The sequence below is a fragment of the Sceloporus undulatus genome, chromosome 5 (assembly GCF_019175285.1).
Source record: "Sceloporus undulatus isolate JIND9_A2432 ecotype Alabama chromosome 5, SceUnd_v1.1, whole genome shotgun sequence".
Lineage (NCBI taxonomy): Eukaryota > Metazoa > Chordata > Lepidosauria > Squamata > Phrynosomatidae > Sceloporus > Sceloporus undulatus.
Window position 1 is genome coordinate 37,142,214 of NC_056526.1, and position 26,264 is coordinate 37,168,477.

Consider the following 26,264-nt stretch of genomic DNA (forward strand, 5'->3'; position numbering starts at 1 on the left):
GATGGGCTTGGCAATCAAGCTGCCCCCCCGCCGATTCCTGAAACTGGCACAAACATAGTGAGAACTACATTTTTTCAGAACTGGTTTCAGGAATCGGTTCAGGAAATGGATTTTCCGGTAAGTGGAATGGGCCCTAAATTTCCAGGCTTCACTAGGAGATGTACAAAGGTTTTTCACTGACTAGAAGAAAAGCTTTTTTTATTTCCTTCTGTGTTGCCTCCTGTGTTCTAGAGGCTATCACTATGAAGATAGCATTGAGGCCTACATGAGAATTTATATCTATATGTATCTGGCAAAGTGAAAGGAATGTATTTTGCTCTCTCCGTGTATTTTGTGGTTTTCTGATCAGATCCAAAGCTTTGTGCAATCCCCATGACCCCAAATGGACATCTTGATCCCAACCTGCCTTGTCTCAACCAGCCTGGAGCAGTTGCTGGAATTACTAATCCTTCATGCAATGCACTACAACCAGATAAAGTCCTTGTGGCCCTTGAAACTAGGAAAAGCAGTGTGATGTCCTTGGTGAGTAGTTTTTAAATGCAATGTGCTTTTACCAAAGGCAACGTACTGATCCTAATTTCCCACATTCACATTATGTGCTCTGTTACTGAGTTATTGCTTTCAATCTTGCTACTGGACGCTTCTTCCAGATCTTCCATATATCTCGCCCATATTTCCTGCTGCTTCTACAGTATTTCTACTGGCCCCATATTGAGGTCCTCTCCTTTCTCTATAAATGCTTCAGTGATTAGTGGTTTGATGCATGAAGTGGTAGCCAATGTAAGCTGTGATTTATTCATTGTAAGAATGAAACCAAGATGATCAAAACCACATGTCTTGCCAGTCCTCCTTTTTCTCACTTTAAATATTTCAGGTACTGAAAGTTAATACATAGGTATTGGCCAGAATTGGCAACCTGTGACCCTGCAGATATTAACAAATAGCAACTTTCATCATCCCTGACCATTGGCTGTGGTTGCTGAGGCTGATGGGAATTGTATTCAGTGACATCAAGCAGTCCACAGAATGTCCACTGCTGAAATAAAGAATAGGATCTTGTATGTGGAGTAGAAAAATTGAATTCAAATATCAATTTGATCAAAAGTTCAGTACATGCCATGAACACTTGTTTGCTCAATGTAATGTACTTCAGAGATGTTTTGTAATGATAAAATGAAGATCATAACTCAAAAGTTCTGTGGGGCAGAATTTCCATGGCATTATGCTTTCTAGAATGTTACAAATGAGATTTGATAGAACTTAAACATACCTTTCATGTTGCATTTATACAAAGTTATTGTAATGCTAACCTGGTAGAGACAAAGGGAAAGGAGTATGAAGGACATAACAGTGGAGCAGTAGCCATGGAAGAGGTGTACAGCTGCACCAAGAAGAACATCAAAAGAAGGAGTGGAGTCTCTCACACTGCATCTTACTAGGCTAAGAGAGCTAGATGGTTTGAGTACTGACACTGCTCCTCCTTTTTTCTTCATATGGCTCTGAGTAGGGAATGCATCTGAATAAAGAAGACCCCTTCTCAGTTTGATATTCTACACAGTGCTTGTAGCAGTTGGTAGGCATAGCTAAAGACAAACTCAGGGACATCTGATAAGAATAAGCACAACCTTTAATCAGGCTAGCTCCCAGTTCAAGAAATCTTAAGTATGAAATCAGCCTCTAGTGAACGCAGCAGTTTGTGTTTTACGTGTATGTATATGTGTCATAGCAGATATCCTCTTAGAAGAGATGTCCTTTTCTATGTATGTGATAAAGAGGAAATACCTCTTCTAGAAGTGTGCCTGCCATGATCAGTTTACATTATTACTTGTATTCAAATAATATATATTTTTAAAATCTACTACCTAGTTAATCAGGGGGGGAAATTCTACCAAAATATTTTAATTGATTTATCTGACAGCCACATACATAGACTTGAACCAATAATGCCTCTGAAAGTAAAGAACCCTTCAATGTTTTGTAGCAGTTTTGTAGTACTGTATATACTTATGTATAAGTCTAGAAATTTTAGTTTAAAAATTAACCCAAAAAACCTGGGTTGACTTATCCACGTGTGTGTGTGTATTTCCAAGATGAGAAATTGGGGTTGGGATAGAGAGAATGTTAGATGTGACTACCCAACTAAAAATGTGAGATCATCCAAACTTCTTGCTTGAGTGGAGGTAATGGATCTTATCTTGGATCTCTCACAGTCTAGCTCTCGCAGTTCTCACTATGGAGCATGGGGTCAGAGTGGGGGCTGGGGAAGCCGACGCTCCAGCTGGAACAGTCTTGCCCGGGGGCACAGCCTCAAACAGAAGCCTCCTTCAGCTGAGCACGAGTCACTCTTATCTGGGGAAAGACACAGGACATTAGAAGGAGAACGAGAAGCACCACTAAGAGTTCATCATCACCGACGGACACTCTCCTTGGATATCAAAGGCTCTTCTGAAATAGTAGAGTTGGTGCCATCAGCACCATCCTGTCACAGGCCATCACGAAAAACCGGTGTGACAACAGGACCTACTCTGCACCAGGACTGCAATGGTAAAATGCCTAATATTGCTAAGGATATCTTTCCTGAAATGAACAATCGCAAGGACCATGGAGAAGATGAGGAGGAGATAGACTATGTGAGTACTTCTTTTCTTCATTAAAGCAGTGTTAAGAGCTTGCAGAGTTGAAAGTACTGTAACCATAATAAATAAGAGGGTGAGATGGACCAAACAAAAACTGCTACACAACACTATGCAAGAGGGTATCACAGTTCAAAGTTGCAAAGAAGTCACTTCCAGATAATCTACTTTCATGATATCCTTTTCATAATGTATTCTCTGAAAAGAAACCTGTAGGCTGCGGTGGACAACCTGATGCCTTTCAGGGATTTTGGATTAATAGCCTTGTCACACTACACTGTTATACCTGGTGATGCAGTGGTTAAATGCCAGTCCTGCAGTTATTCACAGTCACAAGGTTATGAGTTCAATCCCAGACAGGAGTCCAGGATCCATTCAGCCTGGCATCCTTCCATAGGACCTCATGTTTCCCCAGAATGCTCAGACCCTAGACTCGACATGACTCTTGGTTGCACTGAAATCCATGTTAAGGTAGGGATAACAGTGATGTTAATGGACAAATTCCTCTTGTACTACATGTCAGACTCTTTGCAGCCAAGTAAGAATGGGTAAAACCTTTGGAGCACCTACTGTTGGAAGATTTGCAATGCAATTCCATGCACCATTACTCAGAAATATGTCCTGCTAAGCCACTCCCAAGCAAGAATGCATAGGCTGCAATCTTTTCAGGCACTAGTAGCTCATGAATACAATAGGGCATGCCCTCACTGAAATGGTGCCAAAAAGCACCCATGCATATTCAGTCCATGTGCCATCTATGCTTTCTGCCAAATAAACCAACTTTTCATAGTCCTGTTGCTTTATAGATTGTAGTGGTTTGAGTGATGCGTTAGACTGCAGGAAACCAGGGTTTGAATCCCAGTTCATCCAGGAAAACCCACTGGGTGATGCTGAGGAAGTCACATTCTCTCAATGTGACAGGAAGGCACTCTGGACAAACTTGCCAAGAAACCCCTGTGGTAGCTTTGCCTTAGGGGCAGTATAAGTTGGAAATGATTTGAAGGTACAGAACAACACAGCTTGTTTATAACTGTCAATGTCCATGGCACTCAGCATTACAGCACACTTGCCCAGATATGAAATCTGTGTAGCAATAAGGAGCAGTTGGAAAAGTTCATCTTTGGTAGACAATACTAGGAGCTGTTACCTTAGTTGATTCCTGTTAGTCATGCTAACTGTGACACAATCAGCAATGTTTTCAATCTAAGTTAAAATGGCAGTGCTGGTTCTCTACTTTCTAGGAGGTAAATTAGCTCATTACTCCTGCCTGGTACATGGAGTTGACTTTGATGACCTTGGAGTTCTTCTTCATCCTTAAAGATCAGAGTAGAACTTTTCTGGATATTCTGTGTATGCCCTCACCATACACCATGTTATCTTGCAAGGGGTGTGGTGGGTAGATAGTGAATGATCTATCAAGGTAAGGAAACAGTAATTGGAAAGATTCTCAGTGATTAGTGTGTTAGCCACAAAGGAGGTGAAAGCAAGTAGTGCTCAGGTACAGAAGTCAAGAAGATGGTGGTTCTAATGTTCTGCTTCTGTTTTTGCAGAGCCTGTGTTTCCGTATCAGAAAGATGATAGAAGCCTACAAGCCAGACTGGTGTGAGTTGCGGGATGACTGGTCCATCTATCTCTTCTCACCTCAAAACAAGTAAGGTTCATTTACATCTAGTTTGTTGATGGCAGGGTGGATATAGGAATGTGATGTTGCCACATTTTTTCTAAATACCAAGATAAGGATCATGTATTCACTTTTAATCACAGATGCCCATCTTTCACATTACACAACTGGCTTTTCCATTACATTTTCAGAAAAAAACATAATATGAAATTAATAGTAAGACTGTAATCTTTTCAACAATGTTATCTCTTCCTCCTGTTCTTTCCTTCTTTCCTACTGAAAGAGGTTTGTCCTAGGTGCTAGAAAATAAAAAATGGGAAAATCTAAAGCGTTGTTATGAGCCAGGAGTGATTAAACTACTTGTTTAAATAGAATCCCAAGGTATTTGGAGACAGGCTGAGGACAATTAATAGCTGACAGAGGAAGAAATTTCTTTCACCTCTGATCGTCTCAAAACCTTCGTCAGTGCTCTTGTAGTTTACCAGAAATACTTGTAGTGTAAAAACAAACCATCTGTCTTGCAGGTTTCGCATCCTTTGCCAAACTATCATTGCCCATAAACTGTTTGATTATATCGTCCTGTCCTTCATTTTCCTGAACTGCATCACCATCGCCTTGGAGAGACCTCAGATTGAACATGGGAGCACAGTGAGTAGTCTTATACCATGGCTTATTTCAAGATAACATAAAACCCTTGGTCAACTTTGGGGAGGCAGCCGCATGTGTTCTTTGCACAGCCTGTAGATAGGGATGTGCATAGGAACTGTGTGTCTAACAAGCTACCATTAAAATAATCACATTCACTGTACACTGTTGTGTTTCATAACAATTTTACACATGATGGTGGATATTCTTTTTTAAAATTATTCTTATTTTTCATGATTTATGGTTTATAATAGGTTAGTCAGAATGCTTCATATAAGGTGAATTTGAAAGAGCATAGAAAAACAACCCCACCCCTTTTTGGTGGATCTCTGTATTGTTTGAATGGATAACTACTTGCATGGTGGGGAATTGATAGGCTGACAATATGTACCATTTTAAATGGGACAGTGCTGTTTTTCCCCCATATTTCCAGGACTTCTTGTCTTTTTAGTATAAATATCAATTTTGTCCCATTTTCAAGAAAAAAAATGCCCTGTTGTGTTGTAAAATTGGTTTGAAGATTCCTGTTTGAAATTGTGGTTGTAAAAAAAAAAAGCAAAAAAAAAACCGACAAAAATTGTGGCATGGAGTGTGAGATGTTTTATGATAGCGCTGGAAGACCGAAATTTGCTGCATAAGACTATTTCCTTGGAGAAATATTCATGGTACGATTGTGGTGAAGTAGAGTCCCCCGCCTTACATCTAAATTTTTGTATGAATTCTGTCAATGAAGAATAATTGTTAGCTCAATATGTTCCTCTAATAAAACTTTTGTTATCATCTTATTTTTCATGAATATGGAATATTACATAACCCCATTCTGTTTTTGTCATCCAATGTCCCGTTTTTGTCTCAATGAAATACGGTCAGCTAGGAATTGACTTCTTATCCATCCCCTTCAGCTGGCCCTTGCGCCCTGCCAAAAGTGTTTCTGCAAGGTTCATGACCTTCCAGAGGAGATATTGAGGGCAAAGAGGGAGTCACAGTCAGGAAGGGCAACTGATGTAGTTCTGAAGGTGGGAGGACAGGACTTAATTAGATTCCACTCTTTGTCCATATTTGAATTGCGTGACCTGAGTATAGTGTGTTAGAGATTAATTAGCTGACTTTCAGCAAGAATACTTCTGAAAATATCCGTGCTTAGAATTAAGGAACTTCTAATTTCTATTAACAATTTATTTCAGATTAATTTGTATGAAATACAAGAGTACACATTTGTTAAAATATCTTGGACACACATAAATGTAATCTTTGACAACATATCTAATCTACATGAAGAAAATGCTTCCCATCCAAAGCATCAAAATGGTACATTCTCCCTTTGCTAGATTAACTACCAATTAGTGGGGGAAATATCTCTTTCTCATGTATTGAGAATCCATATAGGTACATAACTCCAGATTGTTCATAATAGCCCTGCCCTCGTTCCCAGGACAAGGCTTGTGAACTTCCACGTTTGAACCTTGGCTATATAATATTGGCAAGAGAGCCACAACCATAAATATCAGTGTGCTGTTTTTCCCCAGAACATGGTAAACGATCGGTACAAAGCAGGGAGACATACACAGAATCGAATCTTTGTGCATTACACAAACCTACCAGTTTGAGTTATCTGTGTGACTAGAAGATCATCTAGTATTATATAGCGCAACAATTTCATACAAAATGGAAGGAACTATGTCTCAGTAGTAGAGCACATACTTTGCACAGAGTAAGTCCCATGAACAGTCCCTGTGACCTCCATGTATTTAGGCTTTCTGTGTATCTGTTCAGTGATTTAACAAATCACTGTTACGATTTCCAAGCCATTAAAAATAAGATACCTAGTGTGTATATGAGAAGGAAATCTCAGTCACTTAAATTGCTTTGCCCTATCTACCTTCACTAGAAATGGATTGGGCCACAAGATTAGACTGGGAGAGAAGACAGCCAATTAGGCTTTAAGATGATGGACTGACTGATGCTTCGTAGCAAGTGCCTCTAAAGTGATCTAGATTGTCACTCGCAGTTATTACCATTAAACTTGGTAGCATTTGCCAAGCTTATTGCAATAATTTATATAATTTAAATTGCAAAATACTTGCCAGATATATTTTGAGGCTGCCTTTGATTGTTCCAGGAGAGAATCTTCCTCACGGTATCCAATTACATCTTCACAGCCATCTTTGTTGCTGAGATGACACTGAAGGTAAGTCATCTACTAATAATGCCAAGCTATTCCCACTGTGCTTGCCCAACTAACCCTTTTCCTGCTTTCACCCTGCCAGAGAGGTAGAAGTACCATTTGTCTTTTCTTGATAAAGCTGAGTTAAAAAGTGATGCCACTTTCACAGAACAGTTTTGTTGAATTATGCCTCTGTCAAGATTTTCCCTCAGTCAAGCATGGAGATAGAAACCTTTATCTATTTGGAAGACATTGCTTCACTTTGAATATGCTTTGGTTGCTTTCAGTGATGCCAGCAATTGGCAGATCTAATTAGCTATGTAGTAATCATGACATCATCAATGTCATTATGTGATCACTGATTGGCTAAAATCACTTGAGAAAGAAACCCTGATGCGGGGAGGGGGCGATGGCATCCAGGCACCCCAGATACGAGAAATGATATCAACAGTTTGAAGGGGATGAGAGGGAATATGTTCAGGATGGTTTCTAGGAAATATTTATAAATTCATCTGAAAAAATAATAAATTTATATTCCCAGTCAAAAATTAAAAATAGTAAATATACAGCATTGGTCTGCTTCAATGTTTTGATTGTTATCTTTTTTACCTTTTCCTCTCATAGGCTGACATTATTAAGAATATTGAAAATTAAAACAGTTTCATATCTCAGTTCAGCAAAGCTCATAAATACCTCTGTGGTGATAAATGATGTATAATATTCCTATGAAGGTACATGAGTGGGTACAACATCATTAGGCCCTTGGTGGCTATTGGCAACTTTCTAAAACTTCTTTGTTAAAAGGAGCTGGAGTCAATTTCTACAGTGTGTCATTTTTTTATTACCCAGAATTGACTTTGAGAGAAGAGGTAAATGCAGAGATGACATTGTGAATGATCAGTTTTCCATCAGTCTCTTGCTAATTATTACCATGGATTTAGCCCCAAAGTGCAAACTGAAAATCTATGCATTGTGCATCTATAATGTTGCAGCCTTACTCTTCCTGTTTAACTGTCCATGCCCATTTATTTTCTCATCTCCTCTAGGTAGTCTCCCTTGGCCTATATTTTGGGGACCAGGCCTATCTTCGCAGCAGCTGGAATATCCTTGATGGCTTTCTGGTGTTTGTATCCATCATTGATATTGTGGTTTCAGTTGCGTCTGCTGGGGGAGCCAAGATTCTGGGAGTGTTGCGTGTCCTCCGACTGCTGCGCACTTTGCGCCCCCTCAGGTGAGATCCACAGGCTCATATACTTTCTCCTCTCTTGCATAACAATCCTAATTCTGAATTCTCAAGACTGGCATTTTTGTGCCTTCCCCCCCCCCCCACCCCCACCCCATATTTTGCCAATGTAAGGATTTCGGTAAGGACAATAAAATATCAATTATGTTTAGGGCTTAGGAGAGGAATGAGCTCTTCCATGATTGGGCCCATTTAACTGGGAAAGAACAAAGATAGAGGGAGAGTTTGAATGAGAATGAGAATAAAAATGCAGCGGCAAGTTTGAAAATCATTGAGTGGCTAGAATATCATTTGAGAAGGGCAGCCGTAAAGGAATTAGATAAGATCCTTATCTAATTCCTATGAAGGAATTAGATAAGATTTGAGAAGATCCAGCTCTGAAGAATTAGAAAAGATCCTCTAGTGCAAAGATGTAACATTGAATATCAAAGTCAGTATCATTCCTGTCATAGTATTTCTAATTTTCTATCTATGGATATGGAGGCTGGACAGGAAGAAAAATGTTTAAAATGTGGTATCGGAGAAGAGTTCTGTGAATACCATAGATACTCAGAGAAATAAATGGGTCTAAGTGCAAATCAAACCTGAATTCTTACTAGAAGTCAAAATGACTAGGATATTGTACTTTGGACAGTTTATGAGATCATATGATTGATTAGAAAGGACAATGGTGTTCAGTAAATGTGAAAGAAGTAAGGAAAACATTACAGATGAATTGATTCTGTCAAGGAAGACATGACTTTGAGTTTGCAAGACCTGAGCAGAGCTGTTGATGGCCAGGGCTCTTGGAGGTCTCTTCTTCAAAGGGTCACCATAAGTCAAAATTGATCTGATGGCTCCTAACAACAGCAACAAATTTGAGATGTAGGCAAGAAATCTGATTAGCTTTACAAGGAGGTAACCAATGAATCGGTTTGTCAGAATTGTTAGTCAGAGAATAAACCAGGAGAAAACAGAAAATAATACAAACTGCAGGTAATATTTGGGGATTGTTGGCTATGTAGGCCTGCTAGTTTTGTTCTAGGCCTTGAGGCTACTGTATTTCCCTCATGACCTAAGAGCACAATGAGTGAGGGTCTGTGGAAGGAATGGGAATTGTATGACCCTCCAGATGTTGCTGAACAGCTGTTTCAAGCATTCCTCACCATTGGCTGTGCTGCCATGGATGCTGAGAGTTGCAGTCCAGCATCATCTAGATGACTGCATAACACACACATACACACAGAGATATTGTCATGACTCATGAGGGGCTAGAACTGAAACCATATAAGTTCGTTGAAACATGCAACAATGTTCGGTTGCTTCACACGTGACCATTTTTCTACTTTAATATAATTGCAAATTAGACATAACCTTAACTAGTTTATATATTTCCATTTTACCATATGCACACCTGCTACCAGACAACACTTCTTATATAGATGTGGCAAGACAGAAGTGTCCAGTTGTACAGACAGAATATAGATTTCTGTGCAGGGATGATAGCCTTCTAAGAAATGTAGCAAGTTGCAGTGACTTTGTGCAGCAGCTGCCTCATACTTATCTGAGCAGTTGATATATACACAGATACGAACACTAGGGTCTCCCTTCTGATTGCCCCTTACAGTCCTGTTTTTTCAGGGTCATCAGCCGTGCCCCAGGCCTGAAGCTGGTGGTTGAGACCCTCATTTCTTCACTCAAGCCCATTGGAAACATCGTTCTCATTTGCTGTGCTTTCTTCATCATATTTGGCATTCTTGGAGTACAGGTACTGTCACTACTATGTCTTAGTTTATACATAAGAGCATTTGAGAAAACACATCCTTGTTCAAATCCCTTTTTCCTATCCATAATACAGTCCCAAGTAAATCACTAGAAATAGGTCAAGAGAAGTGTGGCGTTGCCTCCTACAAAATGGTTTCCACAGCCCAGAGTTGCCTTGATTCAGAGCCAAGTCTGTTGCTCTTATCTGTTATCCAGGCTGAATGCATAGTATAATGTTCTTCCAAGGAAAACTATGAAACATCTCCTCCTGCACCCCACCCCAAACTCACCTTTTAGCTGCTGCATCCTCCTGCAGCACAAACATTTATTAGCCAGTGGAGAGTCAAGGGGAAAGGTGATGACAGGAGTATCCAGGTATGTTCTTTAAACTGGGTCTACTATTGAGTGGTCTTCTTCAGAGACTACACAGTAAATCTATAAACAGCAGAAATTTCTGCAGTTGGCCATAAAAAACCTCTCCTTATAACTGGACTGTTACTGTTTAACAGTTCAGTTATACAGAGAGAGATTATAGCCAACTCCAGAAATTTCTGCTATTGACAGATTGAATGTGTAGCCCCTGAAAAGGGACACTCAGGACTATAAAGGTTGAAATGTGTTGGGCTTTTTAAAAACAGGATAATCAAAAAATATTTTAAAGAATAAAATGTAACCCTCAATAAGCACATGAAGATTTGTTTCTTCTTTTGCTTGTGGATCCTAGATGTGCTTTCTAGTACTGCTTTGTGATTTCATCTGTCTATACAGTCACCGCTCCACATTTGTGGCTTTGATTTTTGTGCATTTGATTAATATGTTCTCTCTAGAAATCACTGGATCCTCTAGTATGACTCTATATTCAATGTCCAGCCAATGTTGGTGGTAAAGTTGTGCTGGAGGACCTAGAGACTCCTAAAGAGAACACTTCTCTAGACATTTCTAAGTTCTCCAGCATGATGGTATGGTCAGCTTCCATCAGATGTTGGTTGTGCTGGAGGATCTAGAGAATGTTAGAGAGGTGTTCTCTTAGGTTTAAAAAAAATAGTGTTTTTTTAAAATAAAATGTGTTTTTTCACTGTCACGGGAGACAAAACCCAGCAAACTATAGGAATATATTGGATTCTTCTTCACCACTGATGCAGGTCTCCACTGATGAGTGAGATGTGATATAAGAGATACTCTGTGCTTCTGCTTGGTAGAATTTTATACTACATCTTTCTGCTGTAGGATCTGGTAAAATACAGAATTCCTGTCCCATATTCAGTTTGGCAATCCTAATCTGTCATTACATGCCAAACAGAACAGAGAATTCTTCCAAGCAAAACATAGAAAGCAAGACAGAACAAAGCCTCTTTAAATGAACTATTTACATTGTTCTCATGTCTTTCCTTGCACCATTTCTCAGATGCTTGAGGTAATTCAAAATAACAAAAGAGGAAGATTTGCTATTGGAACTACAGTAAAATTCAGCTGTATCATAAAACCCAGTGCTGGAATAATAGGCCAGTGGCTGGTCAGAACTAAAATGCCTCAAACAACAAATCACTTACTTGCTTTTAGCAACATTTAATCTTCTTAGTTCTTAACTTTCCCCCACATTCAGAGCACCAAATCCACCCACAACTGTTTGAAGAAGACAAAGAAAAGTGATATTCTCTTAATCTTTTTATTTTAGGCTGCTGTTGCAAGAGTGGGTAGTTCTTCTATCATGGTGAGGAATGTGCTATACTTAGTCTGTAGATAGCCTCTTTCAGGGATGGCAACTTCACAGTTTATAGGAAGTGGTGCAAAGCAAATGTTCTTCCTGTAACATGTGGAGTCACCTTGAGCTTTTACAAATTCACAACCCAGTCCTTGCCACATGGGGAAAAGAATAGCAGAAGAAGGGGGGGGGTGTTAAAAAAAGAATCCTCCATGATGATAATAATAATAATAATAATAATAATAATAATAATAATAATAATAATTGTTGTTATTATTATTTCTTACCTGCCTCTTTCCATGGATCAAGGCAAGGAACAGCAACAGATTAAAATACTATACATATCAGTTAAAAACACATAACATCAGTTAAAACACATAACATTAGTTTAAAAGAACATAGAAGACTAATACATATTACAACAATCAATCCATATCTTGAAATTCAAAATATAAAAATTATCTGAATAGGCCTGCCAAAAAAAACCAAAAACCCACACCTGCTCTTTAATGCTATTTTAAATTCAGACAGCATATTCAGTTGTTGAATTTCTTTCCAACAGGTCTTTCCACAGCCTATAGCCACTGAAGAAAAAGTCCCCTGGGTGACAGTTGCCAACCTAGTCCTGGCTGACAGGAGTAAATGTCTCCCAGAGGAACTGAGGGTACGGGGCAGATTATATGTGAGGAGAGAATCCTTTAGGTAACCTGGATCCATACCATGTAGGCTTTAAAAAAAATAACCAACACTATGTACCTTGCCTGGAAACTAACTGGCAGCCAGTGGAGTAGTTTTAATATTGATATAATATGATCACTCCTAGCAGTAGCAGTAAATAATCTGTCTGCTATGTTTTGAACTAACTGAAGTTTCTGAACTTGGTGCAGAAGTAGCCCAATGTACAGCATAAATAAATTTATTTTGAATACTGAGCAGTAGCAGATATTTTGCTAGCGTTTTGTTCTTCTAAGTAATATTTCTGTGTTTAGAAATGCCCAGAAGCATTTGGGGACCCAGTAAATCTAGACTGGCTTGGGAAATAGAAGTAATATAATGGATACTTATATATTTACAAATAAATGTCAGGTAATAAATTTTCCTCAGTCACAGTGGGCCCAATTCAAGCTTGGTATCAGTGACCCAAAGACAAAAGCATTCTTCTCCAATAATAGGGATGTAATTCTTTTCTAATTTTATTCTTGAAAGAAGCAATGGATAATTTTAGCATTTTTCTTCCCACTGTTAGAACGTCTTCAAAAACTGTTTTTGAGACAATCTATGAAAAAAATGCACATTTTTTTCTTTTTATACAGAAAATAGCACTTTCTGTGCAGGAAAGAGCACTTTCTGCACACAAAATATTTCTGCACAAAGGATTATTTTCTGCCCAGACAATGACATTTCCTGTGTAGGAGATGCTGTTTTCATTGTTGTTATTATTATGCTTTATTTATATAGCACTGTAGATTTGCACATCGCTGTACATATAAACATTAAAAAGACAAGGAAAAAGTTAAGATTTTACACAGAATAAGTCCCAAATGGTGACGATTCTTGTCACTCCAGGTTACTCCTTGTCAGGGCTTTCCAGCACTTGAGAAAAATTTTCTTGATCATTTTCAAACATTTTCAAATATTCATGCCACCCCTATCCTATAATCAAACAAAGGGACACCATCCTCACATCTGTTCATACTGGCAAACTCTGACAAGGTTGCTTCCTTTTGCAGCTCTTCAAGGGGAAGTTCTACCATTGCCTGGGAGTGGACATCCGAAACATCACCAACAGGTCTGACTGCATGGCTGCCAATTACAAATGGGTGCATCACAAGTACAACTTCGATAACCTGGGCCAGGTAAATGTGGAACTTGACTTCCCTTTGACAGTATACACTTTCAGTCAAAGAGGCAAACTTGTACCATTGTGTGTCCAGGGTTAAGTTCACAAGATTTTCAGAATGACAATGGTACCACTGTGACTTCAGAAATGCATCTAGCTTTGCTTACTACATTTAAAGTACAGTCAGCCCTCCATATACACGGATTCCTTATCCACAGATTCAACCATCCACAGCTTTGAAAATATTCAAAAAATATATTAATTCCAAAAAGCAAAGCTTGATTTTGCCATTTTATACAAGGGACACTATGTGGATGCAAAGGCAAGAATCACTGGCAAAAACCATGAGAATTCATATTTCCTTGGATTAATCTGGAAGAGCTCAGGAAACAAAAAAAACCCCCAAAAAACCAATGATATTTAATATACTGCAAGTAAAGCAGAGTTAAAACTGTAAAAAAAAAACATTCTGAAATGTATGTGTGTGTGCACGTGCACTTGCTGGTATGCATGTACACACACACACACACACACACACATGTCTCTGTCCCGTTAAATATAATGGGACATTAAGCATTTTACTTTAGCATATATCTTACATGTATGTTCAAAAAGGGCAAGTGTTCTGTACAATGTGGCATTGACACACACACACACACACACACACAGAGAGAGAGAGAGAGAGAGAGAGAGAGGTCTGGACTGGCCAGGATATTCCAGAGGTAGCCTGTGATTGCCCCATTCTGCCTTGGCCTCCATTTCTGTGCCACAGCAGCTGTCTGCACAGTGTCCAGTATTTCTGCCACCAGCATGAGTTGCTCCCTTCTGAGGTCAAGAGTGTGGCACACAATGACAACCACATGCTGGGTGCCTCACCTCAGAAGCAAGCAACCCTTTGTGGCCCAGTGGGACACCCACGCAGACAGTCACCAAAGTGCAGAAACAGAGGGCAGATCCAAAGAAACAGGTACAGTGTTTGTTTTAGTTTTTTTAACCTTGTTATGCACTGATTCTTGTGCGGAATGTGCCAGACATAATCTAAATTGCCCACACTAGTATTAGGTCCATGTGTTGTTTGACAAGGATGATGCCAGAACAAGGTAGAAATGGTCCTTTTGGACCATGTAGAAAAGGCAATTCTGCTAATATGCTGTAGTTAAACAGACTATACGGCCCCATTCAGACTCACCGTTTTTTGCTGGATGGAACTGGGTAGATTCATTCCCCGAATCCCTCTGGAAGCAAGTGCCCACTACCTCAATCAGGGTATTTTAACCCTGAATGTCCTTTTAGCTCCTGCGGAGAAACCGGTTTAAAATGAAGGCGCCTTTGCTGTCAATCAAATTCAGTTCCGCTTTCGTCATAGGTGATGTTTCCTGCAGCCATTTGGCAATCGGAAGTGTGCTTCCCCCCTCCTTTTTTTAAAAAAAATATTCGGTCAAATTAAAAAACCTCCTGGTGTGTGTGTGTGTTGTGTGTATTTGGGTCACCTCAGATTATGGCAACCCTAAAACGACCCCATCCTGGGGTTTTCTTGGCAAGATTGGCTCTGGGGAGATTTGCCATTGCCTTTCTCCTGAGGCTGAGAGAGTGTGACTCCCCCAAAGTCATGGGTCTCCACAGCCTTCCAGCCTCCCCTTCGCCTCCAGTCCAATGCTACCTCCGAAGCCCTTGCCTCACCCCATGCATTCTCTTCCCATCACAATAATAATAATAATAATTTCTCACCCCAGCTTGCCATCTCTGCAACCTCTTGCTTTGCCACCCCAGAATGCCTCACATACACTTATTATTATTATTATTATTATTATTATTATTATTATTATTATTATTATTCCTCACCTTGGAATGCCATCTCTCTATCCTTGGCTTTCCCTCGTTGCCACCCCAGAATACACATATATAGCAAAAGCATTCTGTATCTATTTGCCAAATTGAAAGAGAAACATTTGTAGCATTTGCATTGTAGCATTCGCATATAAAAAATAATTTAGAAAAAAAGCCTTTTGCAAAGTGTGTGCTGGGAGCAAGCAAATGAAAGGGAAAGTACCACAAGCAGACACACATTCTATCTATATACTGTGTGTATCTACCAGTAACAAAAAGCATGTGCATAGTCTGTCAAAAATAAAAAATAAAAAGAGAGAGAAAGCTGCCTGTGAGAGCGGAAGCTTGCTCCGCTCCCTGCCCTCCCTCTGACCTGCCCTGAACTGACCCTTTCTCCGGCTCCTTCCTCCTCTGCCTCCTGCTCACCCGTTACCCCGATTCTGCCCTTGGCACCCTCAGCTCCATCTGTCACCCCAATTGCCCTTTGCACCCATCCTCCGGCTCCTGCCTCCTCCTCCTCCTTCCAACGCTGCCCTTCATGGCCCCATTCTTTTCCCCGGCTTCATCATCCTCCTCCTCCTCCTCCTCCTTTTCCGATGAAAGGGAAGAATGTTCGGCCCTCTGCCCTCCCTCTGACCTAAATCCCTCCCCTGAACTTGACCCAAACATGATCGGGGGCAAGTTCATATTCGCCGAACCCGTTTTTAAAAAAAAGATACAGCTTTTACTCCACTTCCAAATGACCCGCGCTAAGGGGCATTTGCCTCAGAACGGGTGTGCAAAACTCAAATTTACTTTTGGGAGATTTGGGGTGAATATGAACTTCATGTGCATAATTCGGTTCCTGATCCAGGGTAAAAGGTAGTCTGAACAGCCCTTCAATGTGAGGGATAGGGAAGTGGGCCTCTGATGACATATGTTATTCTTGGCCTCAGTGCTATTCATTAGTCACCACAGCAGCCCTTCTCAACCTGACATCCTTACAACTCTCATATCCCCACCTACCATGGCCAAGTTGCTGAGAGATAGTGGGAGCTGTAGTCAGGCATAGTGAGACTGGATTCTAATTTGAGAAAAGCTGGTCTATAGTTTTGTACAGAAGTGACAGTGAATATGTGGACATCCATGGCAAAGCCTTTCTCTGTGAACCAGCTTTGTAATTCCACAGATCCACTAAAAGTTATTCAGTTGCACAAAGAATTCAAAACCATTTATATTATATGTTGTGAAAGGATAAAATCAATCAATTTTAATGGGAAACAGCTCTTTACCAGGCACAAATAAAGGACAACCAAAAAAAAAAACTAAAAGAAGGACCAAAAATTGAGTGTTGAAGCTGCAGTAAAGGTTGCATGGTTAGACTGGACATTAGGAAACTCCTTTTTACCAAACTAACTGTTGGTAAATGGAAATGGTTACCCAGGGAAACAACCAAGTCTTAATTTCTGGAGGCTTTTAAGAGAGTAAACTCAACGAGTGTTCATGTGGGATGCTTTACATTTCTGATTAAATTATTCTAGCTTAGTCCCTCGTTTGCATCAAAGGAAAATCAGTTGAAATTCATGATCTACTCTGTATTTATTCTGCACAGTCCTCACACATTCTTCTCCCACAGTTCCTGGAGTAGGGTCTTCTAATGTTGTTGTAGTGTGTTCTCAAGTAATTTCTCACTTATGGCAGGGCCAGCTCATCCATATAGGTGAACTAGGCAGCCACCTAGAGTGACAAAATTTAGGGGCAGCTTTGCGGCTTTTTTGTATAATTTTTGCATAATTAAACAATATTAAAGTGAAAACACATTACAGCAAGCAATTTAAAAGCAAGCTACTGTATGATGGTTTCTTTGTACAACCGCCAAAACATAAATGTGTGCCCCTCTGTGTCCGGGTACAGTCACATGGTACATCATCCGGCTTCCGCATGCGTAGAAGGGTGCCAAAATATTTCTTGCCTAGGGTGGCCAAATACCTAGAGCCGGCCCTGCTTATGGTAAGCCTAAGGTGAGCCTATCACAAAATTTTCTTGGCAAGATTTGTTCAGATGGGGTTTACCATCCCCTGAGGTTGACAGCATGTGACTTGCCCAAAGTCACTCAGTGGGTTTCATGGCCAAGCTGGGAATCAAATCCTGGTCCCCAGAGTCATGCTCCAACGATACACTGGCTCTCGAGATCTTCTAAGCTCTCTATGGATTATCTTCAAATTGTCAACTTTTACACAGAGTAGGAAATGGGAAAACAAGAATTGGCAGAGAAATATTTAGAAGCAATAATAAAAGGAGACAGTTTTTTTAAAGATATAAATCAGGTGTGTGTCATATGTTCCTCTGGTGTTTTTCATCAGTTTCCTTTTTGTGCATTCCTTTGGATTTGGTAGATTTGTAGCATTTTAGCAAACCAAGGTGGTGTATATCACAATTTATTGTTTTAGAATTCAGCAACCTGATTGAGATGATCTGGTGTTTCTCTGGGGAAGAATTTCTCAGAAATCAGCTGTCTGGCAGTTCTTCCATCTGTCTCAATCTCTCTCACCTTTATCAGGCAAATTCTTTACCCTCTCTCTCCTGTCATCCCTTCCTGGTCAGCTTTAGCAGGGTTTTGGAACAGAGGAGGGATGGTTTCTCTTTTTAAAAATTGTATACTTTAAATGTTAACCAGTCAAAAAACTCATCTAAAATGACCAATGCATTTCCATGTGTTCCAGGCTTTGATGTCACTCTTTGTTCTGGCTTCCAAGGATGGCTGGGTCAACATTATGTACAATGGTCTGGATGCTGTGGCTGTTGACCAGCAGGTACAGATGTTCCTTCCCACCTTGATCATTCCTGTACCCTTTGAAGTGGATTGTGACTGGATGAGCCACTGATGGCAGATATTTATTTTATTATTGTGTTCTCTCCAAGTGCTGAGAAGTTCCAGACAGAGTATTACATGGTTTGGATTAATTGTTCTGATTGCTTTTACAACTGAACTGGGAAGTATATGGTACCCAGAAAGAAAATGCTAGACTGCCCTTTGGTTCCCTGTCACCTTCCCAATTTTCTGTGGATTAAATAGCTATCTTCTCTTCTTTGTGCAAAAGTGGAATATCTTTCTGGAAGCCAATTTTAGATTAACTAAATATTCTTTGTAAAACAAGGAAACATGGTATTTCCATGTTTCCTTGATTTGCAAAGAATATTTTTTGAAATATGCCGATGATCATAGCTTTCTTATTTATCCCATAATACCTTTGCAGTGGTACAGTATGTCCTTCAGGCACAATGGCATGTTCTTTGGATTCATAATCACTTGCTGTAATTTCCCCATCAGCATGGTTTTTCATTGCTGGCAGCTAAAATCTGCTGCTTTTCCTGTTCACTTTAATAATGCAAGATCACTTCCTAATGCAGATGGCAATCGCACAAGACCAAACAGCGTTGATGATGTATTACACCCACGCTGTGATCCCTCCTTGTTCTCTTGATAAAGCAGAATGGTTTCATCTGGTCTTGTCAGTCCTTTGGAGAGAGCCATTTGGGGCATATCTTTACAGTGACTTCTAAGAATGTCCAGAATATATGAACAATTTTTTTTAAATAAGAGGAATAGGTGGGCAATGAGCTACACGGAGGCACATTGTGAACTTGAAGAACTACAAGTGTAACTATAGAGAGATGCTTGTGTGTTTACAAGACATCCCATTCTGAGGACTTTCTGCTGTGCAATAAATACACAATTGTGTTCTCAGTTGTTAAGAGGGATGGAGGTTTGGGACATCATTCCTCAAGGTGTTGCTGTTGCTGTGGACATATTTGTCCATCACTTAACCTGTGATATTTTGAACCTGGAAAAGGGCAAGCCTACCACGTCCCAACACAGAACAACACATGCACTATACTTAGGAATGCATGGGTGCTCCATGGCTCAATCTAGAAAAGTTCTAGCTTTTGTGAGCACCTCTGTTCAAGTGTTCCCCTCATCTCTAACTACGGAGATTATCACATGGGGATAAGAAACGGGCGAAAAGCGGAATGCTCCTGTCATGACTGCGCGATCATGTGAAGATTTTTACACGACATTGTGCACATCCCGTACTTTTCCTGTTAACAACCTGGACTGCTCCTGTAACTTCTTATTCACAGGAAATCCAGATACTGTAGCTTCATTTGCGCTATCATGCAGATGCGGAAGCCAATAACCATTCGTGCTAATGTGAAGCAATCTGGGACCTTTTCCCTGAGTGCATTTACATGCAATTCATTTTCATTGCTAGGATTGGTTTTGGACTGCGTTTCTATGTTATTTCAAGGTGTAGAGCATGGTTTTCTTTGAACTGTATAAATATAATGTTCTGAAATATATCAATTTTATCAATTTTGTCTTAGAATCATAGAATCATAGAATCGTAGAGTTGGAAGAGACCACAGGGGCCATCCAGTCCAACTCCTTGCCATGCAGGAAATCTCAGTCAAAGCATATCCAACAGATAGCCATCCAGCCTCTGCTTAAAGACCTCCAAAGAAGGAGACTCTACCACACTCCGAGGGAATGTGTTCCACTGCCGAACAGCCCTTACTGTCAGGAAGTTCCTCCTAATGTTGAGGTGGAATCTCTTTTCCTGTAGCTCCCTCCTAAATATGACATCCCTTCAAATATTTAAACAGGGCTATCATATACCTTCTTAACCTTCTTTTCTCCAGGCTAAACATCCCCAGCTCCTTAAGTCATTCCTCATAGGACATGGTTTCCAGACCCTTCACCATTTTAGTCGCCCTCCTTTGGACATGCTCTAGTTTCTCAATGTCCTTTTTGAATTGTGGTGCCCAGAACTGGACACAGTATTCCAGGTAGGCCCTTACCAAAGCAGAATAGAGTGGCACGGTTACTTATCTTGATCTAGACACTATATTTTTATTGATGCAGCCTAAAATAGCATTGGCCTTTTTAGCTGCCGCATCGCACTGTTGACTCATGTTCAACTTGTGGTCTACTTGGACTCCTAGATCACTTTCACATGTAGTCTCGTTCAACCAGGTGTCCCCCATCCTATATCTGTGCATTTTATTTTTCTGCCTTAAGTGCAGTACCTTACATTTCTCCGTGCTGAAATTCATTTTGTTAGCTTTGGCCCAGCTTTCTAGTCTATTCAGGTCATTTTAAATGTTGATCCTGTCCTCTGGAGGATTAGCTATTCCTCCTAATTTGGTGTCATCTGCAAATTTGATGAGTATGCCCCCAATTCTGTCATCCAAGTCATTGATGAAGATGTTGAGTAGCACTGGCCCCAGGACAGACCCCTGTGGGACCCCACTGGTCACTTCTCTCCAGGATGAAAGGGAGCTATTGTTGAGCACCCTTTGGGTTGGGCCAGTCAACCAATTTCAAATCCATGTAACAATTACCTTATCTAGTCTTGTTATGTTTGGGATGTAACCATGCTTTTCAGACATGTGCAGTCACCACAAAACAGCATATGTGTGAAACACTCAATAATGCTGCAATAATGCTACAAGAATCTATGTATGCAGAACGCACTTGCATCTCTCATTATTATCTCATCATTGTTATGCGATTGCGTAACTGTGTAAAAATATAGATTGCTATAGCGCTATGCTTCTGTTATGTTCAAATAGCACGATTGTTGTGCTATTGGCCCTGGTATGATAATCCTTAACAATTGCTATGTGGACAGTACTTACAGGGATATCACTGGTATCTGTTGATAGTGACTATGGCATCTTCATGCACTTCTCCCCAATAATGGTGCCTCTGCTTGTGGGTTTTTTAATACATTTCAGTTTAGGTTAAGTTTTTAGAGACAACAAGTTCCCCTGCTATTCATATGCAGAAATGCTCCTGCGGGTTTCGTTTTTTTTTAAACTCCCTTACTTTGCAACAGTCTGCCATAGTTTTACTAACATTGTTGTTGTTGTTGTTGTTGTTGTTGTTGTTGTTGTTGTTGTGTGCCTTCAAATTGTTTCTAATTTATGGCAACTCTATGACAAGTATATCATGAGGTTTTCATGACAAGTTTTTTCAGAGAGGTTTAGCCATTGCCATCCTCTGAGACTGAGAATGTGTGACTTACAGTACTCAAGGTCACCCAGTGGGTTTCCTGTAGCCAAGCAGTGATTTGAACTCTTCTCTCCAGAGTTATAGTCCAGCGCTCAAACCACTACATCATCATGTTGCTGTCCTTTTGTGGGGTCTACAGTCTTCCCTTACCATTGGGATGCTCATCTCCATGAAGTTTGTTAAATGTTCTGGCAAAAATATGGCTATCGCCTTCCCATCTGCCAGCAAGCATGCTTCCTTTTTCTAATGCACAGAATAAGGTTTCAGGCTTGTGGCACAATATTAATTCTACCACACATATAGTGCAAGAAGAACTTTTAAACACCAAAAGGGGTTTGGTACTTTAAAAATAATCATCTAGGAGATCCTTAAGGTTTCTGTAGCTTTATTTACCATGCAGAAGCAGTTTTTGGCCTCTCAGACAGGACATTTCCCAAGCACAGAACCTCAAAATCTTTCCTCTTTGTTCTGTGCCTGTATTATCCCTGTTCTAATTTCTGATATTTAATTGTCCTTTTGCCAGATAATGCCTGATAATGGTGATTGAATATTAATTCTTTGTGTATACATTGCTAACTGAGTTCTCTAGAGAATTATTGTAATTATCCTTCACTTCTCTGATACTGTAATTATTATTCCTGTATCCCAGCTACCAAGATTAGCATTCCTAGCAATCTAAATAGTAATGTCACACACACTCCACACACGCAGTCACACAGAATGAATATCTTGATTGGACTTTATGTTAAGGGGTTTCGTAAATTCAGATTCTAGATTCCTGTATTTTTTTAAAAAAAAAAACTGAGTTCATAATGTGGGAAAGAAATCACCCATTTTAGAATTGTGAAACAGTCTCATGTATCTGGCAGTTTTTGAAATTTGGACTGGAGTGAAGGGAGGCAAAAATAGATGGACTAATTATTTTTATTTTTCAAAGTATTTCACATAGATTTTCCATAAGCCATACAACAATCCTGCACAACATGCCAGTGTTATTATCCCTATATTACAGATGGCTACTTAGAGCTGAGAATGAGGAAAAGTTGCTTGCCTGTAGCCTCCCATTGAGGCAAGAAGTTCTCCCCCCCCTCCCCAATGTTCAGCCATGCATTTAATCATTACCCTCTTCTGGCTCTTTAGTTGCTTTTGTATTCAGTAAAAAGCTGTGACAAAAGAGTACATGTTACTAATTAAAGTACCTTTGTTGTTTGGGAAAAAAGAGGAGTTGTAGCCCTACTTGAAAAAACCCTTCCCAGGGAGTTATCACTATGGTTCCCTGCTATTAGATTGGAGGGAGGATTTAACTTGCGCCATTTCTGTGAAATTGGTCTTCATAAACAGTTCCAGTTAAGCTGATCTGAAGGGGAGAGTGCGTCTGCATCTGCACTGCAGAATTAATGTAGTTTGACCCCACTTTAATTGCCATGGCTCAATGCTATGGAATTCTGAGATTTGTAGTTTTGTGAGATATTTAGCCTTCTCTGTCAGAGCACTCTGGTTCCACAACAAACTACCTATCCCAAGATTTCATAGGATGGACCCATGAAACTGCATTAATTCTGCATTGTTGGCGCAGCCCAAGTCTCAGGGTGTATAAATCAAAGCTTTATTCCACAAATTTGTAGAATAATGCTTCTTCTTTGGGGGGGGGGGGATATATGCTGAAACTCAGTGTCTCTTTCACAGCAGTTCCCATTTATCATGTCAGTCACAAATTCTGGGTTCATCTGGGAAATAAAATCTTTTGAAAAATCCATACTGGGATTCATCTTCTCCTCTACAGTAGCCTCACAATCTTAAATATATAACCACAGTCATACATTCAGATTATCTTCCTTCTTCTCCCAAATGTCTGTTGTCCAAAAGCAATGCCATCCTTTTAGTGTTTAACTTGTCATAATCCCTTCTGTAATATTCTACATTCTAATGACCTTTTCTTCTTCTTCTTTTGCTTTTTCCAAAAATTGTTTTTAAAAATCCAGCCAGTGACCAACAACAACCCTTGGATGCTCCTTTACTTCATCTCTTTCTTGCTCATCGTCAGCTTCTTCGTGCTCAACATGTTTGTGGGGGTGGTGGTAGAAAACTTCCACAAATGCCGTCAGCATCAGGAGGCAGAGGAGGCCCGGCGACGTGAGGAGAAGCGCTTGAGGCGCCTGGAGAAGAAGCGCAGGAGTAAGGAACAGCCTAAATGTTTGGTTGGTTCATATGTTGAGGTTTTCTGAGAAAAACCTTCTCCTCTTCTTTCTTCCTAAACCCCCCGCCACCGCCCCCCAAAAAACCCCTGATCAACACAATGCATAGATGGGCCTAAGAACTCAGGACTCTTCACCTCTGGATAGATTAAATCATTGAAGAAGTACAACCAGATGCTTTATTCAGTTTGTAGTTCTTCTTCAACTCTGAACTCCAAAGAATGCACTGTTTGTTTCCTTTTCAAATCTTTCCAGGAGCTTTCCTAAATAATTGTAATATTAGTAGCTGTCATGTTCCCCTCTAATTAAATGCAACCCAGAAAAAAAAAAGAAACAAAGAAAGAAGAAAGGAAAGAAGTTTCAATCTTCCACCAAGCCTTGGTGTTCCAATAACTTCTTCAAGACTCCTGTTCAAAGGAAGCCTTGGAGTGCCTCAGTTTGTATCTGTGTGTATCTATGTGTGTATGTTTTAAGAATGAGAGAAACACCAAGGTTGCATTTGCATTGTGCAGTTATAGTATTCCTAGGCCTCTTTAACTGTCGTGGCCTCAACCTATGGTATCCTGGGATTTGTAGTTTGATGAAGCACTTAGAATTCCCTGCCAGATAGTTCTAATTCTGTAATTCAAGAGGATGCACTAGAGAATTCTAAGGCTGGGTGCACACTAGCAAAAAAATCCATACCTACCTCAACTCCAGTGCTGTTGGAACACATGACATACACCATTTTCACCTTTTTAAAGCTTTAACACAATTTTTAAAAATTTTGCTTTTTATTCAGCAGTTCTAAGAATAAACTATTTGGGGTTTTTTTACATGTGTGTCAGGTCCCTTGATCAGCATGGACCTGACACACATGTAATGATCAGTGGTGAGGGGACTGCGGGAGGAATGGGTGGGTAGGTGGGTGGTTAAATGGTCAGATTGGGAGGGAAGTGGGAGCGCAGGTTGAGGCACGAACCCCTTGTCAATTTCACTTCTTAGCTTGTGATAATAGAAACAAAAGGAACAAAGCAGGAAAGGGGCAGGAAACAGGGATGTGATCACACACACACACACACACACACACACACACACACAGAGTCATCCCTCCAGAATCTCAACATCCACCAGAAGTCATGCTGTGAGACCTAGAGATTCCTCAAACGAACACTTTTCTGGGTATTTGTGAGTCCTTCAGTGCAATTCTGTGGTCAGCTTCTGGTAGATGTTGACCATAGAGCTGATCAGGAGGACCGAGAGCTTCATGGAGAAGTTTTATCTCATGTTTAAAAATTGTGGTTTCTTTGTTTGCGGTTTTCCCACTTTCACGAGGGTCCTTCACCCCTAATCCCAGCAAGTGTGGTGGGCCCACTGTACTCTCTTTCTCTCTCTGAAGGCTGATGGAAGAGTGCACAGATTATATATATATATATATATATATATATATATATATAGGCAGAAGAAACAGATGTGAGCACCTGCTTCCTTGAACCAAAGTTGTCTCCTCTAAATCCTGGCCTCTCCTCCCTACCTTGCTTCCCTTTCTCCTGCTTGCCTCCAGCTGAACAGATACAGTGGTGCTTCCTTGTGACAGGCTCACTGCCAGTAGGTTGGGAAAGAGAAATGATGTAGTTTCTTGGAAGAAGGAAGATGTGTGCATGTGAGGCTATGGTAGGTGGCCCTGAGCTGGCATTCCTCCATAGCTAGTGTTTCTAAACTGGCCTAACACCATTAATATCATCAGAGCAGTGATAAGGATTAGCTGCCAGATTTAAAAGGCACTTCACATTATTGAACTGCAAATTCTAAAAGTGTGGTTATTTTTGTGTGTGTGTCTGAGAGAGGGGGGGACAGAGATTTAAAATTATCTTACTCACTCATGACAAAACAGGGAGATACAAAGGAGAATGGATGGGGGAACCATCCTGTAAGAATGCAATATGCAAGAATGTAAGATTCACAGGAAAGCAAGAAAGGCTATTGGTTGATAGATTTATTCATGCTGGGAAAGAAAAGAAAGTGCAGCCACCTTGTACCAATTTGTAAGGACTTGTACTAATTTGAATTCAGACAAGGGAAATGTGTGGCTATCAATACAATTTGAATCTGCCTTATAGCTTTTTTAAAATATTTTTTATTGAATTTATTACACATTGACAATGTCACGTAATTTAAAAAACCATATAAACATACATGTACAAAAACACAAACAATACACCATAATTACAAGCATTACTTCCCAGATAACTGTAAATACCTTCTTCAAAGTAAAATAAAAAAGCTCCTTATAATTGTTAAACATTTTTTCCGGCTATGATTCAATTTACATTAATTTATTTTCTTCTCTTATCTCACTATAAGAAATAAAGATATACATGTCAGTTAAGATATAGAATTTTTTCATTTTATGAACATAGTCAAAAAATATTTTATCGCCCATCTAAATCATAATTGTACTTTATCTTGTTCAGATTTAATATTAAATCAAATATATCATCTTTGCTTTATCAGCCATGGCTTATTATGGGTGGGTGTGGCAATTACAGGGCAGAATACTTTACACTGGACCTGGATTATTTTATAGGTGTGGATTCAGCCTAAGTGTCTCACAACC

The 26,264-nt window shown here is 39.9% G+C and overlaps 1 protein-coding gene across 2 annotated transcripts in view; it reads left to right on the top strand.

Annotated features, from left to right (window-relative positions):
• Nucleotides 1–26,264, top strand: part of CACNA1I (calcium voltage-gated channel subunit alpha1 I) — a 412,300-nt gene that overhangs the window by 346,008 nt on the left and 40,028 nt on the right. For both annotated transcript variants that reach the window (XM_042468134.1, XM_042468135.1), the window contains exons 16-25: nt 350–522; nt 2,211–2,630; nt 4,184–4,284; nt 4,779–4,902; nt 7,019–7,087; nt 8,110–8,294; nt 9,927–10,053; nt 13,482–13,607; nt 18,121–18,210; nt 23,456–23,648. In XM_042468134.1, the coding sequence (XP_042324068.1) occupies nt 350–522; nt 2,211–2,630; nt 4,184–4,284; nt 4,779–4,902; nt 7,019–7,087; nt 8,110–8,294; nt 9,927–10,053; nt 13,482–13,607; nt 18,121–18,210; nt 23,456–23,648 (1,608 nt within the window). The remainder of the gene's footprint in view (nt 1–349; nt 523–2,210; nt 2,631–4,183; nt 4,285–4,778; nt 4,903–7,018; nt 7,088–8,109; nt 8,295–9,926; nt 10,054–13,481; nt 13,608–18,120; nt 18,211–23,455; nt 23,649–26,264) is intronic.